At 47.9% G+C, this 13,322-nt stretch overlaps 1 protein-coding gene across 4 annotated transcripts in view; it reads right to left on the bottom strand.

Annotated features, from left to right (window-relative positions):
• The window catches only part of UBA6 (ubiquitin like modifier activating enzyme 6), a 1,111,768-nt gene that overhangs the window by 170,320 nt on the left and 928,126 nt on the right, over window positions 1-13,322 (bottom strand). For all 4 annotated transcript variants that reach the window (XM_078676253.1, XM_078676254.1, XM_078676252.1 and 1 more), the window contains exon 30: window positions 11,998-12,125. In XM_078676253.1, coding sequence (XP_078532379.1) covers window positions 11,998-12,125 — 128 coding nt within the window. The remainder of the gene's footprint in view (window positions 1-11,997; window positions 12,126-13,322) is intronic.

The raw sequence follows: 13,322 nt of genomic DNA on the forward strand, positions 1-13,322 counted from the left end.
CAAGTCATACCTATTCGCCTTACATTGCCTAGCTGTATTCAGCAACAATAATTCAGCCTGGACCAGGTAACCCTCTTATTATCCCTGCACTCACCGGCAGCGTGGCTAGCGCTGGCCGCGGGACGGTCGCGGACGGGCGCAGACGGGCTTGCCTTCGGCGCGGCCGTGCCCCCATCTCCTTTTAAGGAGGAGGGACCCGGAAGCGGGGCGAATGAGGGGGCGGAGTCGCGTCCCTCCGTTCAAGCGGCACCAACAGCCGTGACGGACCAGGGACCGACAGAGATCAGGGTAAGTGAAAGGGGGATGTGCAAAGTTCAGTGCAAAGTTCAGCAAAAGCACACACAGTTAATCATAAAAACATTACATCCAGGATTCTTAAAATCGAGCGGTTATTGACTCAACCAGACTCTCTTTAACTAAAAAGCCTCTCGCCACCAGTGCAGTGCTCGCGCTACTCACACCAGCGCTGCCGGCCTCCCCTCACGCTTTATCTGAAATGAGGGGGCGGAGTCGCGTCCCTCCATTCAAGCGGCACCAACAGCCGTGACGGACCGGGGACCGACGGAGATCAGGGTAAGCGAAAGGGGGATGTGCAAAGTTCAGTGCAAAGTTCAGCAAAAGCACACACAGTTAATCATAAAAACATTACATCCAGGATTCTTAAAATCGAGCGGTTATTGACTCAACCAGACTCTCTTTAACTAAAAAGCCTCTCGCCGGGGAGGAGCTACGCACGCATCCGAGATGGCCGCGTGAGCACAGAGCTCCCGAGGACCCTCGCTGCCTCCCGCATTTATCCTGGACAATATCCTGATTTGATGGAAGGTCATTGAAGACATAACTCGGCTGATGTGCTAGCAGGTTTTTGGGTCGGAATCGGACGCAGGGTCCCCGAGTTCTGCCGTCTTGAAATTTGTGGCCTTCTCCATGGAACAGCCTGGACCTTGAGTTGTAGCAGTGCCCAGGTCGTAATTTAACAACAACGGCTTGAGGGGATCAGACCACAGCCTCACTTCACTTTCAGTTTCGTTTCTTCAGCGCACTGTCTCCTATCTGCGGTGTGTCTGTTGATCGGACGAGCTCCGATGCCAGCTCCTTGAGCTTCGAGCTAGTGACTGTTTGGCTGTGGACTCAAATTGGCCCCACTTCGCCTCCTGTATTCTTGTGTGTGCATTTTAAGGAGCCATTTGGACCAGATCCCAAGCCTCTCTCCGGGGCACCCGGCTCGCCATGACGGGCAAGCCCGAGGGTGAAAAACGGAAAGTCAAGACCACTATCCGTGGAGGTCCAACCCAGACGAATGTCATGGATCGCTACACACTCTCTAAAGGATCCCCTGGTGGCGCACCTAAGGCCCGGGAGGAGGCTGTCGACGATCCTGCCGTATCGGCGGAATTGACACTACAGGATGTGATGGGCGCCATTGCTGGTATTCAGTCTTCTATAGGCCAACAGTATGAAGCCCTGGCACTGAAGTTGGAAACGGTGGCTATTGATGTCAACCTCATTCGAACTGATTTGGCCAAGACGAACGAGAAAGTGAAGTCATTGGACCTAAAGACATCCTGCCTTACCACGGATGTGTCCGACTTGCAAACAGAAGTGCGCAACCTTAGATCTGCTAATGACTTATTTGCTCGTCGCTTGGAGGATTTTGAAGGTCGTGCACGGCGCAACAACGTGCGTATTATTGGGGTCCCGGAAGATTCTAGTTCACTCGCCACTGATCTTCGGGTGGAGGACCTCATTCTTAATCATCTTGCACCTAAGGGCCTGAGCAAATTCTTTGCCATTGAACGTGCGCACAGAGTGCCAGGGGGACAGGCGAAGCCCGGTTTTCCCCCCCGTACGATTATTGCACGGGTCTTCAACTTCAGAGATCGCGACACCATTCTGCAGGCGGCACGGACAAGCGGCCCCACGCAGTTCGAGAACGCTGCTGTGAACTTTTATCCGGACTTTTCTCAATCGGTCCAGAAACAACGAATGGGATTTCAAGGGGTGAAACGGCGACTAAGAGACATGGAACTAAAATATGCTATGTTATTCCCGGCCCGATTGCGTGTTGAATATGACAATCGAACATTCTTCTTTGTCAGGCCTGAGGGAGCGAGTGATTGGTTGGACACTTTGCCGACTCGCCGTGCTGGTCAGGAACATGCTGGTGGTGCTGAGGGGGGACTGATAGACCAAGAATGATTATAGTGCCTGTGTCCGGAACACTATTTAACGTGTCCAGCAGAGGCTCACTGACTTCCTTGATCATTCCATTCGTATCTTGGGAGGTAGCGAGGATAGCGGGACCCCTTTCCTCTTCTGGGGCTTTCTTTGTGTAGATTAGTTCTTTGTTTGTAATTGTTAGGGCGACAGGCACACTGCAAATTGGGGTGGCTTTTGAGTCGGTGCAGGGGTGCAGGGGAGTTGTGTTGGGACCCTGGGGGGGGGGGGGGGTGGGGGGAGGGTCATGTTTTGGGATTGTTTGTTTTTTCTTTTTCAAGGCAAGGTACTTTCATTATCTTTGACATTGGTGTGATGCTCGTTTTGCGATGGGAGTTCATTGTGGATCTGGATGGGGGGTAGAGGGTTGAGGGTATTATGCTGGAATGTGAATGGGTTGGGTGATGTCGTTTTGTTACAAGAGACACACTTGATAGGAAATACTTGTCACGCTCTTAATAGACGGGGTTATCGTCTTGCTGCCCATTCTGGATTTACATCTAGTTCTAGAGGAGTGGGTATTTTGCTTAGGGTTTCCCTCCCCCTCGAGGTTGACGATGTGATCCTTGATGCCAGGGGTCGATATGTTGCACTTGTTGGGCGGTGGGAGGGAAAACCAATTTCGTTGGTGTCGGTGTATGTCCCTCCGGGTTTACAATCCACGACATTTACGAACCTGGGGCGGATGGTTCTGGCTCTCCCGGAGGGTGTTTTGATACTGGGTGGTGATTTTAACTCCGTAATTTCTGGCAGAATAGACCGCTATCCGCCCCGAGATCTTCCTGCTGCGCAATCCTGGTTGGGTGACTTCCTGGAAACATTGGGACTTATAGATTGTTGGAGACTAATGCATCCAGAGCAAACACAGTTTACTTTATATTCGGGAGCTCATGGTAGTCTTTCTAGACTGGATTATATCCTGATACCGGCTGCCCTGTCCCCTTCGATTGGAGAGATCAGACACTTGGCCCGGGGTATATCAGACCATTCCCCTATTTGGTTTTATTTTAATCTTGGCACCGGCGCCGAAGGGAGGGTGGCCCCGATTAACCCCTGGTATCTTCTTAACCCTAAGACACGCACTGAATTGATTAAATCATTTGATCTGTATTTTACTGAGAATGTTGGTTCTGTAGCCTCGCCTGTTTCGTTATGGGAAGCTTTGAAGACTGTGATCAGGGGACAGGCATTGTCTTTGGTGGGGTGTGCTAAGAAATGTAAGAATGAGGCAATTGTTCAGCTCGAGACTGAAATCACAGACCTGGCGACTGCATTGGAACGAGAGGTGTCTCGAGAAGCATTACATGTCCTCCGCCTTAAACAATTAGAATATAAAACTTTGGTTACTGATGCAGCAAAGATGATGAGTAGGGAACAGCAGGGACGGCTATATGATGTGGGTGAAAAAGCAGGAAAATTGATTGCCTGGCTGGACAGACGGGAGAGAGCGAGTCGAGTGGTTCCGGTGATTGAGACATGTGGTGGTGTGCGTGTAACGGACCCTGTTGAAATTGTTGAATACTTTGCTGCTTACTTTCGAGAGGTCTATACCCCGGTGTCCGACAGGCCAGAGGAGGATTCGCAGTTGTTGCTTCGAGATATAGCGCTTCCATGTTTGTCGGAATCGGATCGGGATTGTTTGGATGCCACGCCCTCTGTGGATGAGGTGGCTCTTGCGCTACGCTCCATTCGTTCCGGCAAGGCTCTGGGTCCCAATGGTCTTCCTGTTGAACTGTATAAATTACGCCCTGATACTCTAGCTCCCTATCTCCGTGATATGTTTTTGGCTGCGCGAGACAGTGGCTCCCTCCCCAGAGATCAGCGTCTTGCTACCATTGTGGTGATCCATAAGGAGGGAAACCACGGGATCGCTGCTCGTCTTATAGACCCATTTCGCTCTTAAATGCGGAGCCTAAGATCCTCGCCAAGTTGCTTGCTAATCGTCTGATTACGGTTATTAGCGATCTGATTCATCCGGATCGGGTTTTATCCCGCACCGTAACACGGCATTGAATTTGCGACGTTTGCATGGTGTTCTCGCGAGAGCCCCGACGCTGCGTGAACCGGCCATCTTGGCGTCCAAGGCCTTTGATACAATCGAATGGTCTTATCTCTGGGCGGTACTCGCCAAATTTGGATTCGGCGCTGGTTTTATTGGTTGGGTCAAACTCCTGTATGAATCACCACTGGCACAGGTGGTGGTTAATGGCCATGTCTCCGTGCCTTTTACTCTTGGGAGGGGCACGCGGCAGGGTTGTCCGTTGTCCCCGCTCCTCTTTGCTTTGGCGTTGGAGCCAGTCGCCGCTTGGCTACGGTGGGAACCTTCGATGAAGGGTATACGCTGGACGCCGGAATTTGAAGATCGCATTTCCTTATACGCGGATGATATTTTATTGTACCTTACATCTCCCCAAAAATCCCTCAACGTATTGTTTGACGTACTTATCTCCTTTGGGAAGAACTCGGGCCTTATCATTAATTGGTCGAAATCCTACATTTATGTACTTGCGGGTGATGTCCCTCGTTTGCCGCGGGGCTGTCCCATCCAGTTGTCGCAGTCTGGCTTTAAGTACTTGGGTGTGTTTATCTCGTTGGATCCGGCGGTTCGCTATGAACGCAACTTGCTTCCCCCGCTCCAAAGGTTGCGCTCCGATGTAGCGCGTTGGCGTAAATTACCGTTATCTCCCCTAGGGCGTGCGGCCCTTTTTAAAATGATGTCCTTACCGCGGTTCTTATACGCACTTCAAAATAGTTTTGATGTCATCCCGTCGAAATACTTTCGGGAAGTAGAATCGTTGCAGATGCAATTAATATGGGACGGACGTTCACGCATCGCTCTTCCAAAATTGACACTTCCCTGGTATGATGGCGGTATAGCGCTCCCGGATATTCGTAGGTATTATTGGGCCTCCCACCTTGCTGCCATCAACCACGGGATAAATGGCCCGGCGTTGAATCCAGCATTTGAAATGGATAAGTGGCTGCTCCTGGGTGGTGATTACTACAGGTCGCTTTATTCGGGACCCTCGCGTTCTCAACTCTCGGGACCTACCGCTATAGCCGTGCGGGTATGGCATAGCGCAACGGCAGCTATGGGCTGGAGTGATAAACTAACTGGTGCAACTCCGCTCTATGCCTCTGCGAAGTTGGGTGGCCTATGGAAAACGAAGGGATTTGATAAATGGGACACGATCGGTATTAGTAAAGTGCGTGATCTCTGGGTTAAAGGAGAGGTGAAGACCTTCTCGGATCTGCAAGTAGAGTATAAGCTAAGTGACAGGGAAAAATTTCGTTATGTCCAGGTACGCCATGCTCTGAACTCTGTGTTGTCAGTGGGTAGTGACATTCCGGAATCCTCCCCCCTCGAAGATCGTATACTAGACCGTTATGTGCCAGACAGTACTATCTCATTGTTCTATAAGAAAATGATTAATGACCGATCGAGTCTGCTTGATCGCCTTCGTGAAGCTTGGATTGCTGATGGTATTGAACTGGATGATGAGGACTGGCAGTCCGCGATCTCCTCTCCCAGGGAGGTGGCAATTCCGGCCCGCCTCCGTCTGGTCCAACTCAAGATCCTCCACAGAATCTATGTCACCGGTCCCCGTCTGATCCATATGGGCTACTCCACGGATGGCATGTGTAGGCGTGGGTGTGGTCTCCTTGGCACCTATCTCCATATCATATGGGAATGCCCTGAGGTGGTGCGATTTTGGAAACTTATACATGAGGTGATGGATGAAGTAACGGGTGTTGTGATGATGCCGGAAGCCCGACAATGTTTATTGAATGTGTGGGGTCCGAATAATTATGGCGTGTCGCAGCTTCGGTGGGTGACTCTTGCCAATATGGTTGCGAAGAGGGATATTGCACAGCTGTGGGGGTCCCCGAGGCCGCCTACAGTGACTGCTTGGAAAGAGAGTCTGGACTGGTGCATGTTCAGAGAGAAGACACTGTATATGGCACGAGGCAGACCCAGAAAATGGGGGAAGATTTGGAACCAGTGGAACTCATACCGTGGAGATATCTGTACCCCCCCCCCCCCCACTCACTGCGATTCCTAGTCCTTCCCAGTCACCCTGACCTACATTCCTTCTAGCTGTGGTATATTGTGCTGTTCATATGCAATTCTACCTTTGGCACCCTCCCCTCATCTGTATTAAAAAAATCTTTTCTACTGTTGTCATATATCTCCCGTCCTCCTTGAGCGCGGGCCTAATGGCTGTATTATTGCTGTATTGCCTTGATTGTATGTTTGATGTTTTGTTTCCGTTTGTTTTATATAATAAAAAGTTACAAAAAAAAAAAGCCTCTCGCCACCAGCACAGTGCTCGCGCTACTCACACCAGCGCGGCCGGCCTCCCCTCACGCTTTATCTGAAATGAGGGGGCGGAGTTGCGTCCCTCCGTTCAAGCGGCACCAACAGCCGTGACGGACCGGGGACCGACGGAGATCAGGGTAAGTGAAAGGGGGATGTGCAAAGTTCAGTGCAAAGTTAAGCAAAAGCACACACAGTTAATCATAAAAACATTACATCCAGGATTCTTAAAATCGAGCGGTAATTGACTCAACCAGACTCTCTTTAACTAAAAAGCCTCTCGCCACCAGCGCAGTGCTCGCGCTACTCACCCTATGTGGAAGGGCGTAACTACGTTTGGCTGGAATGCTGCTTTTATCCGAATGGCGAATGTATTTGGTAAGAAGGACGTCTATGAGGGAACTACAGACAGCGCCTGAACCTCACTCACTTGTCTGGCTGATGTTATGGTAATGAGGAATGCTGTTTTGATAGTATGAAGGTGGAGAGTACAGCAGTGCATTGGTTCGATGGGAGTCCACATGAGGTAAGTGAGTACCAAATTAGGGTCCCACTGTGGCAAAACAAATGATGTTGATGTAAACATGTGGAACAGCACCTTGAAAAAAAAACACCACAAAGGGTGACATGAAGAGCGATGGCTGATCAGGTAAACTTAAGAAGGCCAAAAAGACTGAAAGGTAACCTTTCACTGTTGCCACAGCAAGTCCTTGCTGGGCTAAAGACAGACAAAATAGGAGAACGTCTGATAACTGTGTATTCAAGGGTTGTATGTGTTGACAGGAACACTTAGCAACAAACATTTCTCCGCGTCCTGAGTAAACAGACTAGGTAGATGGACGACTGGCTGGCAAGATGACACCAAACACCTCGGTTGAAGGGTCAAAAGCTATCAATTGTTGCCTGTCAATCTCCAACCATACATGAAGGTGTAGGTTGTACAGGCTCAGTACAAGACTTGGCCCCGCTACTAACACAGAAGGCCCTCTGGTTGGTCTGCGCAAGTCAGCGTAACCATTCATTCTCCTGGATTCAGGGCATTTAGATCTTGCCAGGGTGAGCATTTGGAACTTGCTCTTCTAGAAGAAAAATTTCAGAGGGGGAAGTTCTAGGAGAGGGCAAAGGCCTCTATCCTTCTTCGGCACCAGAAAGTAATGGGAATAGAAACAAGTCCCTATTTCTGATACCGGCACCCTCTGCACTGCTCCATTAGCCAAAAGAGTTTGAACTTCTCAGCAGATTACGGACAAGTGTCCCTCTGGGAGGTGTTGTCATGCAGGTGGCATATCAGGAGGGGTAGGACAGAAAGTGTAGCGAGTATCCATTTTGCATGATCGGGTGCACCCACTGATTGAACGCAATGCTTCGCCAGCAGAGAAGGTGGAAGCTGATGCAACCTCCTACTGGCCGATTGTTCACCGCCAATGACAAATTAAAGTGGTTTTCCATTGGCTGTATGGGGAAGGGGTGGGGCCTGTGTAGCATGTTTCCCCTGAAGGCCAAAACACTGGCGGCTGGATCCCAGGCCTCGCCTTCGAAAGGGCTGGGAGCCCTGTTGTTGCTGAGGCCCATACTGGTGTTGCCTCTGCTGGTATTCCCTACCAAAGCCACAAGGAGGCGCTGTTGTTGGGGAGACTGTTGAACCAGCTGAACTACTTTAGAGAGCGGGAGGTGGTCTTGTTGGCTTTATAGAGTTCCAAGGACGAGTCAACCTTTGCTCATGAACAGCCTAGTGCAATTGATGGGTGTATTCTCCAAGGACTGGTGGACGACTGAAGTGAAGCCTGTGGAGCAAATCCAGGCATTCGCATAAGCATCCCACTGGTTCTGACAGCCCTCCCCAGACAGTAAGTAGTGTCCAAGCCAGATCTGACAATATTTTGCTGCATCCTGTCAGTCCAAAATCAGACCTTGAAAGGTGGGGCAGAGTTGCTCTGGTAAAGTTGGCTAGATGTCCACTACCTTGTCCCATAGTGCTTGTGAAAATCTTCCCAGGAGGCAGGATGTGTTTATTACCGAAGGGCAAGGTTGCCCAAAGAAAAAAGCCTCTTGGTGAATATTTCTATCAACTCTGATTCCTTGTCCAGTGGAGCAGTAGGAAATGCACTGGAGGTTAGCCAGCTAGTGGAGGCTTGAACCACCAGACTCTAAGAAGTAGGCTGTTGGAGTATAAAATATGGGGGTGAGGGAGGGTCTGTGTTGCCTTGCCACCTGTCTTGACTTGGCAGAGATGTCCAATGAGATATCATTGAGGGCTTTGTTGAACCGCAGTAGGGGGTTTCTGACTGGGTTGTCCAGGGTTCAAGACCTCAATTGATACATTAGATTTGACCTCTTTAGTGGGTAGAGTGAGGTCTAGTCCTTATGACAGTGGCAAACGAACAGACTCCTCAGAAGCTCTTGCTGGAGTTGGGGAAGAAAGGTCAGTATCTGGTGAGGTGTCGAGACCACTGCATCGTGCAAGCCATTAAAGCGGCTGCCATCACCATGATAGTCGTAATCCTCTTCACAGACATCTCCTCCATCATCAAAATGCGGTGAATAGGAATCTGGTTCTGAGTGGGCATATTGTTGAGGTCTGGAAGGTAGAGCATGAACCTCTGAATCAAACACGACAATCAGCTCCAGGTGGTGGATTTGTGGTGTCGGCTGTGGTGCCGGTAACATCATCAGTCACGGTGTCGGAATAGACATCGGTGGGGCCCACTCCAAAGGAGGGGTTTGCGTTGGACATATCGCCAGACAAGAGGGACATTGGAGCCGCGTATGAAGAAGGATTAGACTTCAGTTGGAGGTTGAATGGTACAGTCCGGACTGGGGATGAACCAGCCAGAGGAATACAACTACAGGCCATCTCTGATCCTATGGGGCTGAAGAAGCTCCAGAGCGATCAGATGAGGCACCAAAAATGTTGTCATATGGCAGTGTTATCTCTCTTTATAAGTGCAATGTCACTGCCCGTTCAGGGTTCCTAATGTGGGATCAGCATTGTATGGTCTTTGCCAAGGGAGACTGGCTAAGTGGCCTAGAGGTTCTTGGTTTATTGCACGACTCGGAATGGTGGAAGTGGTGGGATGGAGAGACAGGCCTGGACAAGTTATGCTTTCTATGCAACTTTTTGAACTTACCCATGCCGCATGACTTCGACAAAGACTTTTCATGGCAGCAAGCTTGGGAACGGGCACCCGTGACATTGACCAGGACCATTTATTTTCGAGATGGACAACGACTAACATTGCCTCATGTTCTTAGAAGGTATTCTTATTCATTTTCCTACAGCAGTCACACAACTTCGAGTCATGCCTGGTTCGGAGGCACAAGAGGCAGTTTTCATAGGCGTCGGTAACAGATGTTAGTTACAGGGCCAATACGGTTTGAACCCTGTTGTTTTAAGGGGAATATCTCTGTCAGAAATGACAGTATTGAAAAACTGGATCGGCATCGGAGAAAGGAAAGAAAGGAAGTGACATCAGAACGCAGAGGAGGGGCAGATAGAGAGGCCCAACATAATGTCCAGGGCCGGATGGGCCCGACATGGAGCCACACAACGCCATATGTTGGCACACCAGGGAATTGCTATGAAAGTTTACGGATCCAGTCAGGAGAAATTCACAAAGTGAGTAATCTGTGGTTAGAAGTCTCTATCATCACTTGCTGTATTGTTATAAGAAGTGCCTAATGAGGGATAAGAAGTCTAAAAACCAAGCAGTGCCTCTGCTTTGCTTGAAGGACTCGAGGGAGCCACCATGCTCCCTGGACAACCTTTTGCCATCAAAGGACAGAGGAAATGTCCATTTGACACACATGCTAATCCCTAATGGAACACCATGCAGTATCCATGAAATTCGCCTGACAAATCCAGTACCCACAGACAGGTTAACAAAATCCACAAATCAATCACATTACAATGCGGGTAGTTTCTGTTTTTCCAGTATGTCTTTGACCAGCTGTACAAACTGATCTCCTGTGGCAAGGCAGGTGAACTGCCACTAATTTCACAATTTCCCACACAGCATGGAAACAGAAGGAGATAATGTGGGAGGTAACTGATGCCCTGAAGCCAAGGGTGCCCAAGGCAAACCAGGAAAGCAGTATATTGTATGTTTCCAAGTGGTCATCCATGCTACTGGTGTGATATTGCGGAAAACTTCCTCCCAGCAAAGTCTGACCTAAATAGTGCCTCTAACATAGAAAATTGTTTAATTCAGTGAACATCTTATCCCTGGATGCCTTGTGAGAATAAATCCAATGCTATGAATTAGATCTACTAGCAGAGCCTTGAAGCTAAAGCTGGCTGTTCTAGAGCTGCAGACTTAACTTGGCTGTGACATGAGGCAAATGCAGCCATGGCGATGCCGAATGAGAAGGAAGAGTGAAACCAGAAGTACGGCAGAGGTTCTCAATATCTGAAGCATAACAACCCTAAATGCTTCTCTACCTGCACCACACTGCACACCGGGAACAGAAAGGGAACATTCATCTTAGACTGAGACTTCTGCAATGGGTATGAAGGTGTAAGACTATTAATACAATAACTCAGTATGGAGCTTTTTCTTATTTGAAGTCAATTAGAGGGGTGAGTAGGAACAATGACGCTTTTTCTTTTTGTGCCATGAGAAATCTTCTTAACTATTCAAGAATGACTCCTCTAACTTTATCATCCCTTGAAAAAGGAAAGTGATTTGGAAACCCTCTGCTGCTGGTGTGAAGCCAATAAAAGCTTTCACTTTCTCTTGTTAGGCAAAAAAATGTCACTGGCCTCATCATTCTCAATGTCCAGGCACCACATATACGTCACATGCGGATTCATCCCAGACACAGGTCTCTTGTAAGTACCACTGACTTAAACCACAAGGGTGTTCCAGATGACACTGGGTTATAAAACAAAAATAGCATATTTAAATCTCAAAGAAGTTGAACTTTGTTTAAAAAATAAAATACTACCATCATGAGCATAGTCAGAGCTATAAAGGAATCAAATTGTCAATGCTGGTGATTTTGTTGGCAACTCCACATTCAAGCGCTGCCTGTTGCAGGTGAATCTGCCTGAAAAACAATTCCAGATCCAATTTAGGGCTTGAGGAGATTTTTTAAGATAAGGAATTTGCCTGAAGACGTTTCCAATAGAGATATGTTTATTGTTATGTATTCTCCCTTTGTATTGCATACTTGATCTTATCACCTGTGTTTTCAATACTGTGGAACATCAATTTTACTTTAATGACAATAAATAAAATCCTAACAAATCTTTCAATTAAGTTCTCAGAAGGGCAATGCATGCATGTGAAATTGCACAGATCTTTCCTAAGCAGCGTCATTAATTATTTTAAAAATCTTTCTATATTTCACAAAGTTACGTGCAGGTTTTGGGTGAATTATTGTTAAAAAAAGAGGGTTTGCTTTGGGGAAAAAGTACATTTGTAATACAGAGGACGCAAAATGAGAAATAGCACATTTCTTACCTGATTGGAGTTTTTTTTACTTCTGCTGTCTCTGTAAACACGATAATGGGAATAGCTAAATTAAGGAAACAGTTCTTGTAAGCTTCGAAAGGATGGCCTGCTGCGATTTTTATTAACTCCAGTGAAACCTACACAATGGGGGAGAAAACAGTTACTAGTCCTGTCAAACTTCAATCAAAGTGATCAGTATGAAAGGGAGGAGGCCACAGAGTATATTTTTTTCACAATGCAACAAGTGTGCTTAACTCATTTTTCTGGCGCCAGAGGAGTTTGTGACCAATTGAATCCCTAAATCTTCTGCATCTACAGAGGCACTTAACTAGCATATAAGTAACGGCGTCAGACAACGTGACTACATTTTCCCCAGCCCCACTGCCTCCACAGAGAAACATGTGACTTTCCAGACATTGAAACTACTGTTCTTTCTACTGTATGTGCATGCATTTCACACACAGATGCTCCTGACACGAGGCACTCGCAGGTTCACCTAGAATACAAAAGACTCTATCCTGGCCCTACCGGTTATTCAGAGGAACTGATTTGACTTCTCTGATTGGACAATAGCCTCGCATGCTGGGCCAGAAAGGCTGACATGATATCTGAGTAAATGAACAATTGCCTCTCAGTGACATCCGCTTGTAATTTTATAACTTGTGAAGACTGTAAAGCCTCCCATAAACACATTCAATGCATATGGCTGACTATCCATCCATACTAGACTCGCAGAAATGAAACTGTTACCTAAAACCTTCATGCCTTCGCACCTATACTTGAATTGGAAAGCATAACATACAGCAGACTTTGCAGAAACCTGCATGTTTTTTAAGTTCAATTGTTTGCAACAGATAACATTTCTGAGAAGGAATGTTATGGCAAGATGCTTGATGATGATATACATTACGTTTTAGAGGTTCCCATTATGTCAAGTCAAGTCAAGTCAAGAGATTTATATAGCGCGCTACATACCCATAGGGTCTCAAGGCGCTTGAGGAAGGGTGGGGAATTACTTGTCGAATATCCAAGTTTTAAGTTGCTTTCTGAATGCTAGGTGGTTCTGAGTAATGCGAAGGTGAGTGGTAAGTGAGTTCCAAGTTTTAGCTGCTAGGTAGGAGAAGGATCTGCCTCCCATGGTGGTTTTGTTGATGCGAGGTACAGTGGCAAGGGCTTGGCTGGAGGATCGTAGCTGACGGGAGGGGGTGTAGAAGGACAGTCGTTATTATGTAGTTATGGCTCAGCTGCACTGTTCAATTTGCCTATAGCTTTGGAACCTATTGACTGAGCCGCACTCACTTAGCCTAGTCAGTTTAGGTCCACCAAATTTCTTG

The sequence above is a fragment of the Lissotriton helveticus genome, chromosome 2_1 (genome assembly GCF_964261635.1).
Source record: "Lissotriton helveticus chromosome 2_1, aLisHel1.1, whole genome shotgun sequence".
NCBI lineage: Eukaryota > Metazoa > Chordata > Amphibia > Caudata > Salamandridae > Lissotriton > Lissotriton helveticus.